The sequence below is a fragment of the Malus sylvestris genome, chromosome 7 (genome assembly GCF_916048215.2).
Source record: "Malus sylvestris chromosome 7, drMalSylv7.2, whole genome shotgun sequence".
In the NCBI taxonomy this organism is placed as follows: Eukaryota; Viridiplantae; Streptophyta; class Magnoliopsida; order Rosales; family Rosaceae; genus Malus; species Malus sylvestris.
The window spans coordinates 17,395,637-17,418,932 of record NC_062266.1 but is presented as its reverse complement, the minus strand read 5'-3'; the positions used below and the strand labels follow the sequence as shown (position 1 = coordinate 17,418,932).

Genomic DNA, 23,296 nt, shown 5'->3' with positions numbered 1-23,296 from the left:
ACTCATGGCTGAAGTAACCGGCATACTCTCGTAGTGACTCTTCCGGCTTCTGGCGAATAGTGTACAAGTCATCAGTTTAGAGCTTCGCCAGAAATGGTGGAGGGGAAGAGAAGACATCGCTCTTCATCGGTGTGCATCTGATATGCCATGGTGAACTCAAAGAGGTTAAGGTGTTCAATTGGGTTATCTCTTCCAGTATAGAGTTGTAAACCAAGCTTTTGTTTTGTCTTCGCTTGAAAGGGTTGTCGAGGATCCTTCTTGTGAGAGGGCCAGGCCTGGGTTGGTTCCAGTCAGGTATCTCGGCCTAACGTTCATCCTTCAACTTGTTTACTTCCTCAAGGAGCTGTAGGACAAAGGGGTCCTGAGTGGAGTCATGTACCACTGGAATTTTCTTTCATAAGTCTCCATTGCCTCTTGGAAGTAGGAAAGAATGAGCAATGGCGTGTGGTTTTTTCTTGGACTCGTCGTACTAACTTCTAGGGCGAGTCTGTCGGAATACCTTAGAGTCCCATGTACCTTCATGTTCCTTTGGGACCTATCGTTCCTTCCCTAGATTGGCAGTTGGCCTGGGTTATGGGAGGGGACCGAGTCTTTCAGAAACCCTTGGGTAATTGATCTTTGAGCATATATGGAGGGGATTCTCTCGATGTTTCTTTAGGAAGTCTTGGCAGTCACGATAAACGGCTTTCGATCCTTCCAACCCTTTTGCAAGGAGGTGTCTACCTCTACTTCTTCTGTTTTGGGTCGAAGCATCTGGGTTGAGAGAAGTCTCATGTTGATCAATGTTTTGATGATTAGCTCGCTCCTCATCAGGGATACCCATGTCGAAGGAAGGTGACCCTCCGTGTTGGGGGGCACCCAGATAATGGTTGATGTCCATAGAGGCAACGAGCTCGCGTGTTTGAGTACGCCTAGTTTCGTGAAACGTCTCAAAGATCTTCTCATACTACTCCTGGAGGACCTCATTCTTCATTGCTATCTTGTTGTTCTGAGCTTCTAGCTCATCGACTTTAGCTTGAAGAGCAACCCTATTTCCTTCATTCTTTCGTTGCTTTGCACTAGGTGCAAGATGGGTGTCATTTTGTGTGTTGTGGCTTCCTTCGCTCCCCATGTTGGAGAGGGATGCCTGATCAAAAGAGAGTACGAATGGTGGAAACCAGCTTGGCAAAGTTGAAGAGAGTGGGAATAAGTGTCGTTGCCATAGACGGCCCTAGATGTTGATGCACAAAATCAATGAGGACTTTGGTACAACAGAAAGTGTTAAGTTTGTGACCTTCGCTAGATTGCTCCGGTCACTAGTGTGGATAAGTATGTAAATGGATAGAGTCAGGGAAGCAAACACAAGATGTACGTGGTTTTCCCAAATTGGCTACGTCCACGGAGTAGAGGAGTTCTCATTAATTGTGGAGGGTTTACACAAGTACATAGGTTCAAGCTCTCCTTTAGTGAGTGCTAGTTAATGATTTAGTACAAATGACATTAGGCCATATTGTGGGAAAATGATCTCCTTTTATAGAAGATTTTCTAACTTTGTTCTGACATTGACACGTGTTGTGTTATGATTTGCTTCTGATGTTGACACGTGTCGCGCTGTGATTAGCTTCTGATGTCGACACATGTTGCATTGTGATTGGCCTCCTGGTTGGAGGGAAACTCTTCTGGGTCCTTGACGGTATAATGTTGACCGGTGCTTAGTAGTTTCGGGATTGGTCAAGTATGGTACAAATAAGAAGTATTGTTAATTACAATGCCGAGGAGATAAACACTTTATTTTGTTCAGCAAATCAGGTAAGTTGGGAATAGATATGAGCATCCATAACCACAGGTTTTCAAATATTTTGTACAAGTAGCTATATATGGAGACCAAATTTAAAAGATATTGGAACAATAATCATTAATTACTATAACAAAGTCAAATGTAAAATTAGCATGATAATCATCTTTAGGAACAACTGCCATTTATAGAACAAGAAGAAGAAGGTCAAGGGCAACTAGGCCTGGCAATTCCTGACACGACACGATACGAAATTAACAGGTGTTCGGGTCGACACGATAACGAAACGGGTCGTTATCGAGTAACCCGATAAGCACCTGTTAAGATAACGGGTTGGTTCGGGTATACACGTGGGTAACACGATACACGATAAGCAGAATATTAATTTAATAATTTTATAACCCTAAAAAAATACTATAATGATTCTATATATTAATTTAACAATTTTATACCCCTAAAAACTATAATAATTATATATATATATATATATTAAATTAACTATAATAATTATAATAATTATATATACTATAATAATTATACCCCCAAAATATTAACTATAATAGTTATATTTATATATATATATATATATATATTAAATTTTGTACCCCTAAAAACTATAATAATTATACATACAAAATAAATAGATTTAAATCTACTTAATAAATAAATAAATATATATACACACACACCATTGAAATTCATGGGATACGAATTATACGAAACTAATTTCAACGATCCAACCGTCAAACTTGTTTGTATATGCTTCGAGATCGCATCAGCAAAAAATTACAAAAAAAAAACATTCACATATCAAGTAACGAAACAAAACTTTCCGACAATTATAAACGAAAAATCACGATTTAACGGTTATTTTAACTTCGATTTTGATGATTTTTTACAGCTACACTCCTTGACCCTATATGAATACAATGAATGAATTCGATCTTCAATTTAAAATATTTACACTAGTGGATACCACAAAATCTTATGTTATACATAATGAAAGTATGAATAAACTCTTAAGTGTTAGTGAATCTATTGTTTTGATGGGATACGCATTCTACGAAACTAGTTTCAACGATCCAACCGTCAAACATGTTTGTATATACTTCAAGATCACATACGCCAAAAATTGCAAAAAACAAACATTCAGAGATCAAGTAAAGAGACAAAAAATTTCGACGGTTATAAACGAAAAATCACGATTTAACGGTTATTTTAACTCCGATTTTGATGATTTTTTACAGCTACACTCCTTGACCCTATATGAATACAATGAATTCGATCTTCAATTTAAAATATTTATACTAGTGGATACCACAAAATCTTTATGTTATACTTGATGAAAGTATGAATAAACTCTTAAGTGTTAGTGAATCTATTGTTTTGATGGGATACGCATTCTACGAAACAAGTTTCAACGATCCAACCGTCAAACATGTTTGTAATACTTCGAGATCACATATGCCAAAAATTTCAAAAAAAAAAAACATTCAGAGATCAAGTAACAGGACAAAACTTTTTGACGGTTATAAACGAAAAATCACGATTTAACGGTTATTTTAACTCCGATTTTGAAACTTTTTTACAGCTACACTCCTTGACCCTATATGAATACAATGAATGAATTCGATCTTCAATTTAAAATATTTATACTAGTGGATACCACAAAATCTTTATGTTATACTTGATGAAAGTATGAATAAACTCTTTAAGTGTTAGTGAATCTATTGTTTTGATGGGATACGCATTCTACGAAACTAGTTTCAACGATCCAACCGTCAAACATGTTTGTATATACTTCGAGATCGCATATGCCAAAAATTGCAAAAAAACAAACATTCAGAGATCAAGTAACAGGACAAAACTTTTTGACGGTTATAAACGAAAAATCACGATTTAACGGTTATTTTAACTCCGATTTTGAAACTTTTTTACAGCTACACTCCTTGACCCTATATGAATACAATGAATGAATTCGATCTTCAATTTAAAATATTTACACCAGTGGATACCACAAAATCTTATGTTATACTTAGCGAAAATATGAATAAACTCTTAAGTGTTAGTGAATCTATTGTTTTGATGAGATACGCATTTTGCGAAACTAGTTTCAACGATCCAACCGTCAAACTTGTTTGTATATGCTTCGAGATTGCATATGCCAAAAATTGCAAAAAACAAACATTCAGAGATCAAGTAACGAGACAAAACTTTTCGACGGTTATAAACGAAAAATCACAATTTAACGGTTATTTTAACTCCGATTTTGATGATTTTTTACAACTACACTCCTTGACCCTATATAAATACAATGAATGAATTCGATCTTCAATTTAAAATATTTACACTAGTGGATACCACAAAATCTTATGTTATACTTGATGAAAGTATGAATAAACTCTTAAGTATTAGTGAATCTATTGTTTTGATGGGATACGCATTCTACGAAACTAGTTTCAACGATCCAACCGTCAAACATGTTTGTATATACTTCGAGATTGCATATGCCAAAAATTGCAAAAAACAAACATTCAGAGATCAAGGAACGAGACAAAACTTTTAGACGGTTATAAACGAAAAATCACGATTTAACGGTTATTTTAACTCCGATTTTGATGATTTTTTACATCTACACTCCTTGACCCTATATGAATACAATGAATGAATTCGATCTTCAATTTAAAATATTTACACTAGTGGATACCACAAAATCTTATGTTATACTTAATTAAAGTAAGAATAAACTTTTAAGTGTTAGTGAATCTATTGTTTTGATGGGATACACATTCTACGAAACTAGTTTCAACGATCTAACCGTCATACTTGTTTGTATATGCTTCGAGATTGCATACGCCAAAAATTGCAAAAAAAAAACGTTTAAAGATTAAGTAACGGGACAAAACTTTTCGACGGTTATAAACGAAAAATCACAAATTTAACGATTATTTTAACTCCGATTTTGATGATTTTTTACAACTACACTCCTTGACCCTATATGAATACAATGATTGAATTCGATCTTCAATTTAAAATATTTACACTAGTGAATACCTCAAAATCTTATGTTATACTTAATGAAAGTACGAATAGACACACTAGTGGGTCACTTTCATTAAGCTTTGAGTTCTATTGGCAAGGTTTAAACTTTTCAGAAAGGCTTCACAACCTTGAAAACAAAAACACTTTCATTTTGCATATCCTTGCACATTTAATATTTGTAATAGATTAGTAGGGTATGGATGTATTTTTTATGAGGCTCTTATTTTCGAGTCTAGATGTAGTACTTAAGCGACAAATGTGTTTTAATGTTTTGAAGTAATATTTATGTGACAATGTGTGGTATGTGTAAATTTAAGAAAAAACAATATTTTTCTTAACGGGTCATAATGGGTCATAACGGGTCGGGTCACTTTACCCGTTGGGTAAAATGATCCGACCTGTTAAGGACCCGTTAAGATAACAGGTGTGACACGACACGACCCGTTAAGATAACAGGTGTTACACGAAAACGACACGAACATGACTGATACGACCCGTTTGCCAGGCCTAAGGGCAACTAATGAATTTCCAAGTTTGAAGATTGTAAATTCTTTAACATACATGTGTTTTTTTTCCTTTCAGTTACCCTCCTTTTAAGGATTTGGTTTGACCACAAGGTCATGTACATTTCGATTCCTTTTATGGCATATTTACTTACTTAGAATGAGGCAAGTTAAGAACAGAATATGAAATGAACTACCTTCTTATTGCTCTTATTCCTAATTTTTTCGGTATTAAATTATGAATTGTAACATGAAAACAACAAACTTTAGATTTTGTATGCTTTAGTAAACGCATGGGCGCATGGGTAGGGATGGGCAAAATACCCATGAATTTGGGTAACCGCAGTTTCCGCCCATTTAAAGTTCACGGTTACGGTTATGGGTAACCGTTTAGACGAACAAAAGGTTATGAGTATAACCGTTTATCCATGAAATTTAAATGGGCGGTTATGAGTATTACCTGAGGTTATAACGGCCCGTGGTTATAACGGGTATCCATTTACCCATTTAATTTCTTGCTTTTGCATTACAAAATTTGACTGACTATTTGGGAACAATCTATTTCCCATCTCTCACATTTGGTTCTGCAGCTTTCAGTTTGGTTCTGTGTCAAATTTTGGGTATGCTAAAACTCTAAGTACAGGTTCATGGTGTAGGCTCCGACCATGAACTCTTTCCTGCAAAGTGCAAATGCAATAACAACATATATATTAATACAAATTACACAATATAATTAATCAATTAAAATACACACAATTATCTAGTTGATCTAGTCACCATGTATGTATGTGCTATCAATAGAACATCTGCGACTTGCCATCTTGATAGTTGATATGATGATATATAATTTTGTAATTTTCAAGTTGTTATAAAAACAAACATGTAGACTAGTGAAAAAATGAGTAAATGGGTAAAAAAAGGATAAATGGGTTCAAAAACGGGTAAACGGGTATGGTTATGGTTAAATGGGTAAACGATTATGGTTAAATAGGTACACGGTTATGGATATGGTTAACCGTTTATAAACGGTTATGAGTATGGGTATAACCGTTTATGCAATTACCCAACGGGTAAACGGTTATGCGGGTATGAACATAAACTGTTATGGATAGGTAAATAACCGCAATTACCTGTCCGCCATAACCGTTGCCCATCCCTACGCATGGGGAGTCAGGAATCAAAACAACATCTATTTCTGTTGATGCACAAAACCAGAGGTCTTGGAACAACGTAAATCCGACCGTGAATCTGCATGAAATGTAAATAACACAAGATGTATCGTGGTTCACCCCAAGGTTTGAGCTACGTCCACACTGATTGTATTGTATTTATCTGAGAAGTGAGGGAGAGAATGTTGTTGTATTTGTGAGGGTATTGCCCTCTGTTGGGTTCACTGAGTCCCATTTGTGAGGGGGGAGGGAATCCCCTTTTATAGAATAAGGGGCTCCTCCTTTTACATAATCATATGGGTTAGGTAATTAGGCCCAATGTATCAAAGTCTGAGGCCCATTATGTGTGGTACCAACATTAGTCCCCCAAGTCTTCAGTCAAGAGAGTCTTTTGGCTGGAGACTTCAAATCCAATCCATGTACGGGCCGAAGTGGCTAGATGTCTTGAACCAGTACTCAACCTAAGGCAATGCTCAACATAAAGCAATACTCGGCTAAAGGTATCACACGTTACGAGACTGCTCGGCTGGAGGCGATGCTCGTTGTGAGGCTGCTCGGCTAGAGGCTATGCTCGCTGCGAGGCGGCTTGGCTCGTGGTATTCCTTATTGCAAGTATCTACTTTATGTCGACATGCACTCAGTATGAGTTGATTCTCGACATGACTCGGGTCTGCTTGTCGGGTTCACATATTGGGTCTATGTGTCGGATCCACGGATCGGGTACGCAAGTTGGGTCTTTGAATCAGGGCCATACGTAGGGGCATCGAGTTGGGACTATCTGTAGGGTCATCGAGTTGGGTCCAGGCACATAGGTGTCCCAATAAGCGAATGTCCGAGCAAGTGGGTGTCCGATCAGACAAGAGATCACCACAAGCACGTGGCTCATCAGTCTATAAGTTGGTAGACCTCGTTAATCAGCAACAATGTTGATCAGTGGACCTAGTTGCACAATATTTCCTGACAATAAATGACAGTATAATCGTGAGCGTATAATGAATAAATATAATAAATACGTAAAAGAAATATGGTAACAACAATTATTTAATATGTATATTTCTTATAAGTGTAAAACCTTGCCATGCGTGTTATAGCATAGTTTTAGGTTATAAAAGTGGATTAGTTCTTTTGGATTTGAGTTGATAATTTCAACATAATTTAAAATGCATGGGTGTGGGAACCCACATCCACTTTCAGCATCTATTGTAAACCCACCATCAGTTAGTGGAAAACATTCAAAAAATAAAATAAAGATATCATCATTGTTCCACCATCACACAATAACCAGTACCATTTGATAAATATTAAATAATAAAAACAATTGAATTAGGTGAAGACTTATCTCTTTTTGACGTGTGGATCTGGTGGATTTGACCGACAAGGGCTCTTCCCTTATCTTATCTTTTTCAAAATTATCATGAGTGTGGAAAAAAACAGATGGGTATGGAAATGATGTTGTTGTAGACTTTCTTCCCCACTGAGTCAAAAGATAAATAGCATGCAAGGCCTGGCTCTTTCAGCCATTTTCTTCCCCGAGAGCTTGCTACCCCCAATCTGGTTGCATCCGCATTGTTCCATCTGCCTGGAAAACCATGGTCAGAGTGTCGGAGGGCGAAACGGGAACAGAAATGGGCTGCTCCGGCTGCTCGCTGCTGAAGAGCACTCATGTCACGGTGTTGATGGCTGACTGTTCCCGTTGGATGGTCTGTGTCTGGAGCAACCAATGCTCTGGGCATATATGGTTTAAGAAGTTTGGTTTCCAAGTCACTCCTGACTCTCCTCTAAAAAATGACAGGAGCATAAGGAGCTTGTGTGGTCAGTGCTTCATTCTCCGTCACAGCACTCGCAGCCATCATTGATACGGTTTTCTGCGATCTTCTCTGACCTTCTTGCTCTCTCTCTCTCTTTAGACGAGGGGTGGACGAGAGAGAAATGGTAGTGCTCGATCTTGGTGACGGTGTTGTTTCAGGTGAGCACAGTGAGCTCCAGAGCCAGGCCCGCGAGCATGATGAAGTTCTTCGTCCTAGGCACGCACACCGGCTGCCGGCAGATTTCCAAAGCGATGCGAATCACGGTACGACGGGTTTTGCAAAGAGGGACGGCGTCGATGGTCTCCTGCACAGTCCGGAAATCGCCGGAGCCATCCTGCGCAACCCTGAGAACGAGAGCCGTCATTTCTCACGATCTGGGAACTCTCCGAAGTGGGAATTTGTTAAAGCTTGTGTCTTTGCATGCAGTGAGTTTTATCTTCGTTTCTGCAGAAGGGTTTGAACTGGGTTATTGAGATTCTCAAGTGACTCAACAACAACGATCAAGTCTGAGCTTTGAGTGGTTTTGATAGCGGCAGCGTGCTTGGCCTTCTTTTCAATGTCGGAGTCGGATGAATACGAGAAGTGGTGGCTGTAGATCTTGTCCATCAGCGACGCGGCAGTTGGTTCTGGCTCCGCCATGGGTTCTCAGAGCGAAGAGAGGGAGAGAGAGAGGACAGAGAAAAAAAAAAGAGAGGTGGATGATGTGATCGGTCCGTGAGTTTTGGTTTTCTGCAGATTCACGGTGGAGGTTGTGAGGGTCTCACGGTGGTGAGATGAAAAATTGAGAGAGAACCGACACAGCTTTTCGTATCGATTCCCACAGACGGCGCCAAATGTTGATGCACAAAACCAGAGGTCTTGGAACAACGTAAATCCGACCGTGAATCTGCATGAAATGTAAATAACACAAGATGTATCGTGGTTCACCCCAAGGTTTGGGCTACGTCCACACTGATTGTATTGTATTTATCTGAGAAGTGAGGGAGAGAATGTTGTTGTATTTGTGAGGGTATTGCCCTCTGTTGGGTTCACTGAGTCCCATTTGTGAGGGGGGAGGGAATCCCCTTTTATAGAATAAGGGGCTCCTCCTTTTACATAATCATATGGGTTAGGTAATGAGGCCCAATGTATCAAAGTCTGAGGCCCATTATGTGTGGTACCAACAATTTCAGTAAATAAACATGTCATTAGCAGCATACATGAGAATTGCGGTGCAATAAAATGAGTTGTAGCGTACAGTTGTGATTCTATGCGCGTTTGTCAAGAATTAAAACTATTTTAATATTTATTTCAAGTAAATAAACATGTCATTAACAGCATAATTAATAATTTGGGTGTTCTAACGTGGAGTCATGATTTTGTATGAATTAGAGGAATCATGAGTCAGGAATCAGAACAATTTCATCATCTATTTAAGTAAATAAACATGTCATTAACAACATGATTAAGAATTTCGGCGTAATGCATCTTTAGTGTATAGTCGTGTTATGTTGCACGAAAACCTAAAAATAGGCAGCGCACACAATAGTTTAAGCAAAAAACCGAAATAGACGCCGCTCACAACGGTCTAACGGAAACCCAAAATTCTATAAGAAGGCAAGAAAATAAGGAGTGCACTGCGCACACAAAAACCTAGAGAAAAAGTTGAAAAAGGAGAGCGCGACAGGCTTAGTGGCAAGCATTGTCTAGTTAAAACATAACATGTGCCCTAAACACTTGACCATGCAGTGCCAATTGCAACACTTTTTCCATATCAAACTACAAGTCGTTTGAGATTTGATTTGACTAGATGTCAATTGGAACTCGGAATTTACATCAATGTAGGATAATAAACCATCGGACTTGAGAGATAGCACTATAGCAAAACAAAGTGAGGTAGCTTTACAAAACTCCAAATAAACACACCAGAAATCTTGCTTTGCTCACTTAATGAAGACGCAAAAACCTTAAACCCTATGTTAACCTGAACCCTAAATCTTTACAACAAAAAAATACACATGCTGAGCTCATGAGGGATCGAACTTAAATTAATATTCCTAAATAGCTGCAGCAAAGGGCCTCAAATCTGAAAACGCCTTAGTCAAACAAAAGACGGCGTCTCACAGACTTGGGAAGATTTGAACTCGATGGACTTCTCTTTTCTTTGCCAGTTTCAGCTATCTGACTATCCGTATTCTGCGTTAGGTCTTCTCCCGGTTCTGTCTCATATTGTTTTTTAGCAGACCGGAAGAATTCTGTGATATTTAGCTGAACGCCTTTTGATCCTGCTGTTTCTGGCTTTCCACCGGTTGCTTTTCTTCTTTTCATTTCTTTCAGTTCCTGCAAGTTTCAGGTCCGTAAGATTTTGCTAATTCATAGCACGGCACAATCATAATTTAGTGCCCATAAAAAAATCCTGGTGAGAGATGGAAACAAACCAAATGTCAGGAAAAAAAGACAATAAAAGGGAGAGAGATTACACCTTCTCCAGCAAAAATCTGCCAACTTCCTCCGGGAAAGCAGCATGGACAAGGTCCATATTTTCATCGGTCAACAAAAAGCAGCACCCACCACTCATATCTATTGTAGGAACATCAGACTCATCCAATGAACTAAAGGATTCATCAACCACCATAACATCATCTTGTTGTATATCCGACTCCTCCGGAGGGATTGGGTAACTGACACAACACAATGTAGGTGCAGTTTTTTTCCACTTGACCACATAATACTGGTGCCCATATCTTATTTTCAAACGATTTATGGAATTGAACTCATACTGCCCATATAACAATTTTTTCACAGGATTTTTAGCCATTTCCCTCAAAAAAATGGTTGACAACATGGGCAGCATCCTCTGGCGAATATAAGACGGTTCCCACCGCTGATGATAAGTCAAGAACTCAACCAGCATCTCAGTCTTTGGACTTTCCCACGATATGCTAGGACCGTCATTTTCTGTGCAAAAATTTTAAATCATGATTGCACACTGAAATTGGCAAGATACATTCACAAAACAACATATGCAAGAGAGAAACTCCTTTCTGAAAAACAAATGTTTTCTTGAGCCCTACTGGATCCATGCTTGAAAAAGAAATTGTTATACATTTGTAGAAAGTATGGGAAGAATGTCCAAAAATACCATTGAAGCAACCATGGTTGTTGCACAAGTACATTTCAATAATCTCATCATTGGGGAAATTTGGCTCCAGTGCAATCTTGCTAAGAACTTTCAATCGCCAATTCTCGTTCTTCTTCAGCTTCTTTTCTTTACGATCCTACCATTACCATAAAATGCTTATACTTCAGGACAGATGCAGAAAACATTGCTAAGTATTGTAACAGACACTATCTGTACTGAACTTGTGATGGGGCCCACTATGTTGATATATGATATAACATACAAGAAAGAATAATATACTCATGGTGATACCTAAGTATCAGAGGGGAAAATCAATGTACCATATCACAGGTAGAGCAACTGCATTTGAACCCCTCTGACTTTTTCATGCAACCCTCACCAACTGCATTGCTACAAAATTCACAGGAAGACTTGAAATGAGCTCTTTTGCTGCCGGGATGCCCACAAAAAGAACAATGAGAACATTTTGTCTTTGATGGGCTCTCATCCAAACTGGGTACACTATCATCCACAGATTTCATACCACCTTGAAAGAGAGAAGCATCACCATTGCCTATTTCACATAACCTGCATGACATGTGATCTTTAATTTTTTTTTTTTTCATGAAACAGTTTAAGCAAAAAGGAAACCATGTATAAATCCAATTAGTATCATACCTATTTAATATCTCATCTTCACTAAATGTTTGGGCAAAAAGAAGAGCTGTATCAAGCCCAATGCCTTGAACCCCATTTAAATCGTGGTCATTTCCAGCCAAAAGAGAGAGAGCAATCAAGTGGTTCCTCTTCAAACCAAGGCCAGCTTCAATATCTGACATATAGAAACATTCAAATGGTTCCTACATACACAATGAGATTCTCTTAGTGCGTAAAAAGATAATAAGGCATGAGAACTGGCAAGAGAAAAGATATGACTTCAAAAGCATAAAAATTACATATGAAAAAGCAGAAACAATTGCTCAACCAGGGGACAGTTAAAACTTACTGAAACATTAATACTTACTTTGGAATTAGATCGAAAAGTTTTTATAACACATTTTGCCCCAAAGAGGAACGCATCACTGTCAGATGTAATGCAAGCATCTACATGACCATCACCATTTAACTGGGCACACAGTGCTTCAGCCTCTCCTTTTGCTTTTAAAACAGGCATCCCAAGAAGTTCAAGTAGTTCCTATACAACCACCTTTAGTAAATAACTGATAAGCATTCCAAATGCCTCACCAACTAGCCAAAATTTGTCTATTTTGCACAAAGAAATATTACATATTCTAACAATTAAACAGATCGTAAAACTTCAGGGAAAAAAATGAGCACAGAATTTCAAAAAGATGAACAGATGTTGAAATAAAAACAATTAAAGTATCGATAAGCATGGATACTCATTCAAGTACTATACCATGAGCAAACGAAAGGTTGCCATTTGGTACAAACAACACATTGCACCAAAGTTCCAAAACAGTACTAAAAAATACAAACCACAGTTTTTAATTGATAACATAATCACAACATCAGAAACAACTGACCACACATTCTTGAATATACTTCGTAAATGTGCTATTCCTCTCAGCTGAAACACCATTTTCAGCCACTGGCAAACTCGATGAATCAATACCAGAAGAACGAAAGAACCTTGCAATCCTCGCCTGAGACTTTAAAGGCGATGGAGTTCCGTCAAGCACAAAGACCGGAAATGCCCCAAACTGCATAAACACTGAACAATAATTAAGCTCTCTCTCAATTAAAAGCCTCCAACTTTATATAAGCTTAAGCAACAACAAAAATCGACATCGTAAAAAATGAAAGAAAAATTACTGGGATTAAGACAATTCATATCAATTAACCAACATTCAGTTTCAATTTTGAAGTAACCCCTCCGCATTTCCCAAACCATTAAACCAAAACACAAAAAATTAAAACCAAATTTCCAAATTTTTTTTTTCATTTCCTTCCAAATTTCCAATCAATAAAACATACCCTTATAAATTTTTGAATCAAAGATTATATAAACAAACTAAAATCCCAATTCCAAACAAAACCAACTTTTGTTTATGAATTTCTCTTCAGAAAGCAATCAGAAAATGCAAGCGGACAAACAAAATACTGAACCTTGGAGAAGAGATTGATGGTACGGAAGAAGGTGAGCCTGAGGTGGGGACTTCGTGCGCGGTCCTTGATGGCGGCTTCGTGCTGTACGATCCAAAAGGAGAGGTCCACAGCAACCCGCTTGTTCCTTAAGAAATCAAAACCCTCGTTTCGGGCGTAGGGTTTTAGCAAGTCCCAGAATTTACCCCCGACTCCCATTGCTTTTGGAATTTGCAAATATGGGTCTGAGAGAAGTGAAGCCGCAGAGTTGGCTTACATACTCATCTCATCGTACTAGTTACTGAGTGAGAAGGACGATGAAGATGGACGAATCAGAAGAAGAAGAATATGTGTCGTTTGGTTCTGCACCGTTGGCGTGGGTCGGGTTTCAATTTGGGCGGGGTGAATTTGGGTTGGACAATGGTTTTATGAATTTATCAATAACATATCCACATGTGACCGCTGATAGTGGTATACATTCTTTAATTATTTAAATAAGAAATTTAACTATAAATTACCATATTATGTGGTTTACAAAATATGATTCAAATATATTATTTCTCTAGCATTACCCTTTACGTATTAGGATTGTGAAAACTAAAAGATGAAATTGGCATCAACTACTCTCTTATGCCATCTCATTCCTAGTATGAGTGTATTGGGTTTCTTTTGGCTTTTTAACCAAAATAATCATTGAGATTGGCTTAACTCCTCTTTTTGGTCATTGAGATTTGAAATCGATAGAAGAGATCATTCAGTTTATCTACCATCAATCATTTTGGTGTTTCTGTGTAAAATCTCCATTAAATAAAGATAAAATGATGAAAATATCATTAGTTTTTGTCAAATCATTTTGGTCTATTGTGTATTAAATTGAGGGTATTTTTTTCATTATGGTCCTTATTTAACTTTTTTTTTTCATAGAATAATCAAAATGATTGATAATGAATAAACTCAAGGATCATTTCTGTCGATTTCAAATTTCAATGACCAAAGTGAGGAATTATGCTAATCTCATGAACCATTTTTGCTGAAAAAGTTTTTTTTCTTTTTTTTTTGGTACAAAGTATTGGATTATTGTCCTTAAGGTGAGATACATTTTTTATTTCTTATATGTTGGTAACGTGAAAAGGTCATGACTTGACATGACTTTCTTTCTTGTCGCACAATCATACTCAATTTCGGTAATTAAATATGTCATCGATTTTGAGAGTTGTATATTCAAGAAGTTGTTGATTTCAAACACCAAGACAACGTTAGGCGTCTGATTGTCCTTGGAAAGAAAGAGTGATCTTTCTTTTAACATAGTAGTTTTATTTCGTTTTTTTTCAATCTTCTTAAGGAGTTGTTTTATTTCGAGTGTTGTAAGAAGGTGAGCAACACGACCAGGCAAGTGGTGGACTCGATGCATTCAAGTAGCAGAGCATAGACAAATTAAGATTCGTTGCCTTTTGCAGTAACACAATAAGTGCTGTGATAGGAGCATATTTATGCGACTTAGTAAGCTTGTTCTTATGCATTTATGTTGTTATTTCTTTGTCAATTATGTATTTTAAGCTATTTTCGTGTGTTTGTAGGTCCTAATAACAAAGTTGGCAAGAATACGCTCTAGTGCTTATCTCATCAACAGCTGTATAATAATCTAAAATCACCTACAAGTCGGAACCACCTCTAATGGTCTATTCGAGATGCACCTACTTGGATCCAAGGTGAGCGTGTGGTGCGGGGTGAATAATATAAGCACTAACACCAGGGGTGCAGGTTATGAGCTCTCAACATAAATCACATCAAACAATAAACTACATGAACAACATAAAACTCACCTGATACTCACATGTGCGTCCACAACACCATTTAACTTATATGCATCAAATACTAATTCATATAATTCATATATTATGTATGCATGGCATTTTAAAACATACTTCCATTTAAATTCAATTTTTGGGAAAAAATAGTAGTATATAGGTATAAACAGAAAATAATTGCCCATTCACTGGTATGTTGAAGGGTCGTAACCCCCATGACGCCCTTGAACGCGCTTGTCCTCGGGATAGGTCTCACTTATATGCGAAACAACTATAAAAACGTTATTTTAAAGCACACAACCAACAATACGTAATAACTTCTCATACGATGCTCAATTTGGGTATATAAATATACCACCGTGATCTACACAACCCCAGGATCATCACCAAATTTTTAGAAAAATTTTCCAATGCTGCACGCGCCCCCACGCGCTGGGAGAGGCACGGTGCTACATGCCCCCACGCGCGTTATCTCCTACCTCCAGACGCCGGAAAATCTCGCCGGCGCAGGAAAACTGGGGATTTTTCAAACTTCTTATTCTCCGTCAATTCTCAACCATTTTTATGCAATTTACACCAAAATGAAGCCCTAAGCATGTAGAATCACGAGGTACTAATTTAAGGCTAAAAACACACGAAATCTCACCAGAGAAAATCCAAGAAAACCGGCCAACTTCGAACCCTGCGATCCCGACATCCAAAACCTTCAAACTAAGTACTCCGAGCTTCCTTAGGACCTCACTAAGCTCCCTGTAGGCTTAGAATTCCTTGAAAACCAACATTTCATGTGTGCATGAACAGTGACATCAAACTGGGTTATGGTTTCGACGTGATTTCGAGGGTTTCCAATTCTAAAAATAGTACCAATCGATTCAGGAGGTTGCAAGGATGAAGGAACTCACCTTTTTGATGTCGATCTGTGAAGTTTTGAGGGGTTTGGTTCTTGTCCGTACAAGTTCGAAAGGGAGAGAGAGAGAGAGTGAGAAAGGGCAAGGGGTGAGTGTGCATGTCCCGTGTGTGTGTGTGTGGTCCACCCAAAACAAACCACAATCCAAAATTCTTTAAGTCCCTAGCCACACAAATTGTATACAACTTTTAATCCACTTAAAATTTTCCAAGAATTTAGGAGAGTATGCAATATTCAAATAACATGTCACACGTACCTTAGCAACCGTTAAGGGCAATTTCGTCATTTCATATTCGCGATAAATGAAATTTCGGGACGGGCTGTGACATCCACCCTCCAATGTTATTGTATAAAAAAAAAGTTTCAGAAGCTATCATATCGAAATTTGGTCCGAAGTGCCCTAATCTAATGGCAACGGCCCAAACGGGCCCAATCTACATAGACAATGAGTGGGAATAAGGTCAACCATTAGGGAGGGGTCTTCTATATATGACAAGTTATGCTATAATCTATATGATTCTAAATTGTACCAAACATCGACTTATGACTTACGAGCTCATGCCTTTGTGTAGTTCGACTTGTTTAATTCTTCAAAAAAATTTAAAAGATGCATCCATTTTTCTAAAATATTCAGCCTTTTGTGTAGTTTGACTCGTTTATTTTTTCAAATTTTCTCCATTTGTATGTTTTTTACTTTCAATTTTTCATCCTTTGGACTTGTTTGATTCTAATCAATAATATATTTTTGGTTTTGCTGAAAAGAAAAAAAAAACTCTAAAGTATAGTTACATGGTTTTTTTTTCTCATTTGTGCTAAGCATCAATTTAATAAAAAAAAATTGTCCCTTCCTTCAACGTTGAGCAAAGCAAAAATTCTATTATACTCTAAAGGCATCCTATACTCCAGAGTTTTGTAACTGTTAGATTTAAATCACTGTAACAGTAAAAAACCCCAGAGTATAAGCATACAATATACTTTTTGCGTCACTAGCAGTAAATGAAATTATACTTTTCAACATAAATTAGTAAACAAGATCTGAAAGGCCTTAATCTAGGCTGGCTGTAGTCAATTTAGATTTCAAAAGATTTTAATAGACTTTTTTGAGTGATTGATTTTAAAAGATTTTAATAGGCTAACAATTCTGTATGAATTTTGAGAGATTTATATAAATTTATATGAATTTGTATGGACTTGAAAGGCACTTTCCATGGCTTGATATGGCATTTAGTGGAGGCCGAGGTCACCGTCCATAAAATTGCAACAGCACTATAGTCCCCGCCCCCGCCCGGGAGGGGATGTCGCCACTGTCTTATGGACTGTTCATCTTCTAGTGTGACGTGAAAAGACGTCAGAGATTCAACATTCGTTAAAATCCTAATAAATCTTTACCATTCTCACTGCACTTAGACATGTGTGGACTTTCTAAAAATCTTAATTGACGAAAACATTCACGAAATTCAGCTTGAGAGTCCAAAACATTCACGAAAAGAACTAATACACAAAAATATAAAGAAATTAAAAAGAAAAAGAAAAAGGACACAATATAAAGAAGTAAAATGACGATTAAAAATAAAAATCCCTAGTGTTCTTATTCGGCATAATTAACATTTGCTAAATAGCTGCTGATAAATGAGGAGCCAAATGAAGCAGGTTGTTATTTCAGACCAATTGACTCTTTTCTTCATTTTCTCCGGCATTTTCTAGTCGGATTCTTTTGTTTTCGGTCGGAGCGGGTTTTGAAGTGTTGGTCTTGGAAGATGAGGTTGAAACTCTCTGGTATGGTTGATTTTCAGGCAAGAGTTTCAGTGTGATCCCCATACCTATGAGCAGAAGTCCGGTCCCGTGTTCTTCCGTTAATGGCTTTGTGAATATCAAGTAGGACAGCAGTAACGTGACGGCCTTTCTAGCCGTTGTGATCTGTCATAAAAACAAGGGATTCAATGAAAATACTTAAAAAGGAATTTATATAACTCACGTTGTACCATATGTTTGTTCGTATTTGTGCATATGATATTTAATGTTGCCTAAGAAACGAGACTCTTGCTTTGAAAATGCCATTTTAAAAAATAAATGTGATTTCATGGTACACCACAATACATTGACACATCTAGGTGAAAATAGACGTGAGACAAGAATTTACCATGGCTGTCGTGGCGGCACCAAAAAGAGCAATGAGGGAAAGGACGGAGACTTGGCCGATAAATGTGGCCATGGCTTCGAAGACTAACACGCCATACACGTATGGATGCTGCACAATACCAAAAGATTTGTTAGAAACTGTGAGGCTTCCATGAGGCGTGTAACATGGTGGAATCTAAGGATTTTCGGTTGTAAGTTACCTGCCAACATGAGCTCCATGCTCTGAATAATTCCCCTGTCAAAAGCATTGGTGGAATCAAGAATGGCAGACCGACCACTGTTGAGCAAAACAGCATCTCCATCTATGGATAAGGATAAAAGCAAGCACAAAAGTATATGAGCAGTCACACTTTTTTTAGGAACAACTTTCGAGTTCACGTTTGAACACCCACAAATAGAATCTAAGGAAATGAATGTCACCTGTGTGGTTTCGGGATTCATGGTAAAGATAGCTTCTTGCAAGTTACCCAAAAAGGAATCCATGATTAGAGCACCCGATACCATCACAACACCAATCACGCTGAAGTTTGGAGATGTTTGCGCATCCGCTAAGGTGAATAGGATCAAGCCAACCACCAAAAGGAGTGCAGAAACGTATTCGTGAGGTGGGTATTTTCGTCTCAAACCTGGTATGAAGGCTCCCATTACCATCACAGGCAGAACCTGAAATACCAAAATCATGAACCTAACATCAGAAAATCGACAGCAACAGTAGACGGCACTTCCAATTCCCGTTGATAGCAATCGACTATAGGCAAATTTCACTATTGTATTACTCAGAAGTATAAACTAGCTTTAAAAAAATGACATGTTTTACGTAGTTGGCTAAAAACTCAAATCAAACTCTTTAACTCTGCACACCCCACTCCCGCGAAAAAAAAGAAGAAGAATCGTCTCAAATCTGCTCCTCTAAACAAGTGAAAGTTTTTACCTCTCTTTTTCACACTCAAATTTTATCCACACTGAATTAGCTGCTTGAACTGAAAAACCAAATTACCATATTAAATATCATGGAATTTAGCGTTTACCTTTGTCGATTTGAACATGAGCTGCGCTGGATAGTTGAGAAAAGCCAAGGAGCCTTTTGTAAGTCCATGGGACCCCATAAGAACAGCAGAAAGCTTCACATAAGTCTTCCACGGATTCACCATTTGCTTGGTGGTGAAGCCTTGCAGGTAAATCAGAAATAGATACACAAATCCTTGCACAAATGTGAAGTACCAACCATAGCTGCAACAAGAAATACACAATAAACATAAACAAACAGGTCCTAATTGAAAAACCCGAATTCAAACACTTACAAAATAAAAAATAAAAAAAAATAAAAAAAATCCCATTTGATTCCCTTACCTGAATTGTAGCCTGTTATACACATATTCCTGAAAATTAGCCAAAAAAATATGATTCAGCTAGCAATTAAAAGTTGAAAATTTCGAAAATTCGATTACTTTAGAGATACACTGTTCCAAATTTTAAAAAACACAGACCAAAATTATTTCAAAATTGATCTTTTGATTCCTCAAAAAGTAAACTCATAAAATAAAGAGACCCAATGGTCCCAAAACCAAACGGACGATTAAGGTTTTCATTTTATATTTGTTTTCTCAACCTTTCTCACCAACCAAACAAGAGATAAAAACAAGAGATAAAAACAGTAAAATATTATTAAACCAAAATCATAAATCTGCTATGAACGAAAGTAATTCCTTTTTTTTTTTTTTTAATGTAATTCCTTGCTCAGAAGAGAATGGTTAATCCTTTGCTTGGTTGCTAAGACACCAAACAGAAAAAGGGGATAACCAGTGACCAAAAAAAATGTCGTCCATAAAATTTTCCCACTAACCGAACAGAAGAAAAGGCTTTAAGCCACGAATTTTCCTTCATTCCAGGCTCAGTTTCTCGGCAACCAAACAGGCACCGAATACCAATAATAATAATAATATAACAGAGTGAAAGAAAATACCTCGCAAATACCATTAACAAGGTAGCCAAAGAAGAACCCAGAAGAGCAAAGGAGGAATTGCTGCCATTTGGGTCTGTCAGAGAGCGAAATCCCAAAAAGGAACCGAGCTTGCTCTTCGTTCTTCATCGATTTCAATCGGTTTTCTCACCGACCCAGCTGCGTACTGGCTGTATCGGGTATTGGGTACCCAATAAAACGCCCAGAAATTTCAAAATAAAGGAGAAATTGGGGAGAGAAAAATGGTGTATTTTTACCAAAACTCAATGCGGGAATATATGGAATTCATTACAGTTGGTGATGCACTTGCATGTTGATTATCCCAACACAAAGAAAAAAAGGAGAGAGGAAACTGATTTGTGTATATGAATATATATATATATAAGGAAATTGGTATCGGGTTGATTAGGGTAACTATTTATTATTTACTTGTAAAGAATGATGCAATACAAGGAAAATCCAGAGAGAGAGAGAGAGGGTTTCTGTAGACTCAGGGTCGGAGCTCTTTGTATTGCACTCTTTACCTCTTCGAGTCGGCAACTTGGCTGAGAATGAGAAAGAGAGAGAGAGAGAGAAAGGGGATTGTTGTTTTTGTTGCTGTTACACTAATTCCATAGGCTTATTTATATACTATATCCTAATTCACTTTCACGTTTTCCTCGACTCTTATGGTATCTTTATTTGTAAGGGAAAACTTTATGAATCGAAACAAGAATACGAAAATGGAATGATATTGGGAATAGGAAAAATTACTTAGACGGTTTTTCTTGACAAACGATATTATCTACATTAAGCGGGGAGGGGTAGCCTCATAATAAACTAGCAATAATGATATTCAATTCGTCTTTGACGATAATCGAATTTAAGAAGAGGAACACTACTGGATCGTAGTACTAAGTGACAATTAGACCCTTTATTTAGACGTTATGGTTCAAGAAAATTGTAATTAAAATATATATTCATACATATTTGCGAACTAATGATATGTCGTCAATAAGAAATAAGCATATTAATCAACAATTAAGTAATAATTCAATCATCAACATCCACATCATCTTATTTACAAAAATTGGTTTAGAAATATGGTCTTCCTAGCGTTACCCGTAGTTTTTTTGTGCCCATCATTTATTTAGTGTAAGAGATTCTTTGAAGATGTTAAAATGTGAAATCAGCACTAATAGTGAAAAAAAAAACGACAACAATGTTTTTGAACCGAAAAGCCCAAACTCATATTGCTCAACTAATAAGGGTAGTATTGCAAAAGATAAAACTTAATTGATGGATCTTAGGCAGCTCCGCCTAAGTATCTCTGTGAATCATCTGGAAATTGCACCTTCACTCTGAATCCAGCGTTCGTCGCCTGGTATAAGAATGATTAGAATATTCTCATTTGGATCAACTCCACTATTTTCGATTCTCTGATTCCTTATACTGTTGGTGTAACTTATTCTCGAGAACTCTGGTCTAAACTCGAATCAAGATTCGCGACGGCTTCGCAGTCTCATATCCATGAACTCCGATCTTGGCTTCGCTCTTTAACCAAATGTGATTCTTCTGCCGCCTATCTTCAACGAATCGAAGAAATTGCTAATGCTTTAGCCAGCGCCATAGCTCCGATTGATGATTCTGAATTGATCTATGTCACTCTTCACGGATCCTGAGTTCGATTCTTTTGTTGATATGATTCAGTTTCGCATTGGATTCACAACTATTGATGAGCTTCATGGACTTTTACTGAGTAAGGAAATCCAGGTCAAAAATCACAAGAAAACTACTCATGCACCAATTCTCTACTGGAATTCTACCTCTACCTTCTGATCTGTCACTCTCTCAGGCTTACACTGCTCAGACTTTCCCTAAGTCTAACTCTCATCAAGGTCGTGGCTCCGATTGCACTTTCTCACACCCTAGAAATTTTCAAAATCGGGGAAATTTCAGGAACAACAATCAGCGAAACGATTTCAATTTGTCAAATAATAAGAAGTACAATCACAATTGTGGCTCCAAATTCAACAACTCAAGCTATATCAATTATGGAAGAAGAATTACTTGTTAAATCTGCAAGCAATTTGATCATGAAGCTATTGACTGCCCTTATCGTCTGAATCCTAATTTTGGCACTTCTTCTCAACCTGCATTTTGTGCCATTACCTTTGCTTCTTAGCACACATGGTTGCTTGATTTTGGTGTATCTTCACACATGACCAACTTATATGCGAAACTGCACAATCCAGAATCCTACACTGGACCCAAGCAAGTATACATTGGAGATGGCAAAGGTTTGCCTATACTTCATCTTGGCTCTTCTAGTATCTCTACTTCTACTTACTATTTTAATCTCAAGAATGTTTTACATGTTTCTGAATTACAGCAAGATTTGCTCTATGCAAACAAATTTATTCTTGGTAATCAATGCTCAGTACATCTATATCCTTTTCACTTTATTGTGAAAAATCTTTCTACGAAGAAGGTGCTTTTTAAAGAACCTGTGCAAGAAGGATTTTATCCCTTTCACACTTCCATTGTTGGAAATCAACATGCTTTTGCAACAACTTCCAAAGCTTCTCAGGATATATTGCATCAAAGGCTTGGTCATCCTTCTTATAGAATACTAAATAAAGTTGCATCTAATTCCTGGTGGTATCAATAAGTCTTTGTGTTCAAATTGTGCTATGGGCAAATGTTCAAAATTGCCATTCAGTTCAGTTTCTTGTTCTACAAGTAGACCTTTAAAGCTTTTACATACAGATATATGGGGACCATCACTATGTATGTACAAGGTTTTAGATATTACATCATCTTTCTTGATGATTATACAAAGTACTGTTGGTTCTTTCCACTTACTTATAAATCTGAAGCTTTCTCTACTTTTACTCATTTCAAGTATATGGTTGAGAACTTACTGTGCACTAAAATTGTTACTCTAAGATTTGATTCTGGTGGAGAGCTTCTCAGCACTCACTTTTCCAAGTTTTTAAGG

The 23,296-nt window shown here is 37.3% G+C and overlaps 2 protein-coding genes across 3 annotated transcripts; both read right to left on the bottom strand.

Annotated features, from left to right (window-relative positions):
• Positions 1-10,039: 10,039 nt before the first annotated feature.
• Positions 10,040-13,896, bottom strand: LOC126628089 (flap endonuclease GEN-like 1). 2 transcript variants are annotated; one of them, XM_050297670.1, is made up of 8 exons: positions 13,527-13,896; positions 12,944-13,120; positions 12,421-12,591; positions 12,075-12,256; positions 11,738-11,984; positions 11,418-11,553; positions 10,758-11,233; positions 10,040-10,615 (listed from the first exon to the last, which is right to left on the bottom strand). In XM_050297670.1, the coding sequence occupies exons 1-8, from the start codon at positions 13,719-13,721 to the stop codon at positions 10,373-10,375; spliced, it is 1,827 nt and encodes a 608-aa protein (XP_050153627.1). In that variant the 5' UTR covers positions 13,722-13,896; the 3' UTR covers positions 10,040-10,372. The 2 variants fall into 2 exon arrangements, with proteins under 2 accessions (XP_050153627.1, XP_050153628.1); XM_050297671.1 differs by lacking the exon at positions 13,527-13,896 and adding an exon at positions 13,233-13,364 and having other exon boundaries at positions 12,944-13,131.
• A 3,740-nt stretch (positions 13,897-17,636) lies between these two features.
• On the bottom strand, positions 17,637-20,926 carry LOC126628093 (UDP-galactose/UDP-glucose transporter 2-like). Its single transcript, XM_050297675.1, has 7 exons — positions 20,320-20,926; positions 19,707-19,735; positions 19,385-19,586; positions 18,777-19,019; positions 18,557-18,658; positions 18,358-18,465; positions 17,637-18,134 (listed from the first exon to the last, which is right to left on the bottom strand). The coding sequence occupies exons 1-7, from the start codon at positions 20,443-20,445 to the stop codon at positions 17,877-17,879; spliced, it is 1,068 nt and encodes a 355-aa protein (XP_050153632.1). The 5' UTR covers positions 20,446-20,926; the 3' UTR covers positions 17,637-17,876.
• Positions 20,927-23,296: the final 2,370 nt, after the last annotated feature.

Coding starts and splice junctions, on each gene's coding strand:
- LOC126628089 (XM_050297670.1), bottom strand. CDS start 13,721: ATGGGAGTCGGGGGTAAATTCTGGGACTTGCTAAAACCCTACGCCCGA. Junction 12,592..12,943: donor AGTATATTCAAGAATGTGTG/GTCAGTTGTTTC, acceptor GTGGTTGTATAG/GAACTACTTGAACTTCTTGG. Junction 11,554..11,737: donor GTTGCTCTACCTGTGATATG/GTACATTGATTT, acceptor TGGTAATGGTAG/GATCGTAAAGAAAAGAAGCT.
- LOC126628093 (XM_050297675.1), bottom strand. CDS start 20,445: ATGAAGAACGAAGAGCAAGCTCGGTTCCTTTTTGGGATTTCGCTCTCT. Junction 19,736..20,319: donor TTGTTAATGGTATTTGCGAG/GTATTTTCTTTC, acceptor GCTAATTTTCAG/GAATATGTGTATAACAGGCT. Junction 18,466..18,556: donor CATGGAGCTCATGTTGGCAG/GTAACTTACAAC, acceptor GGTATTGTGCAG/CATCCATACGTGTATGGCGT.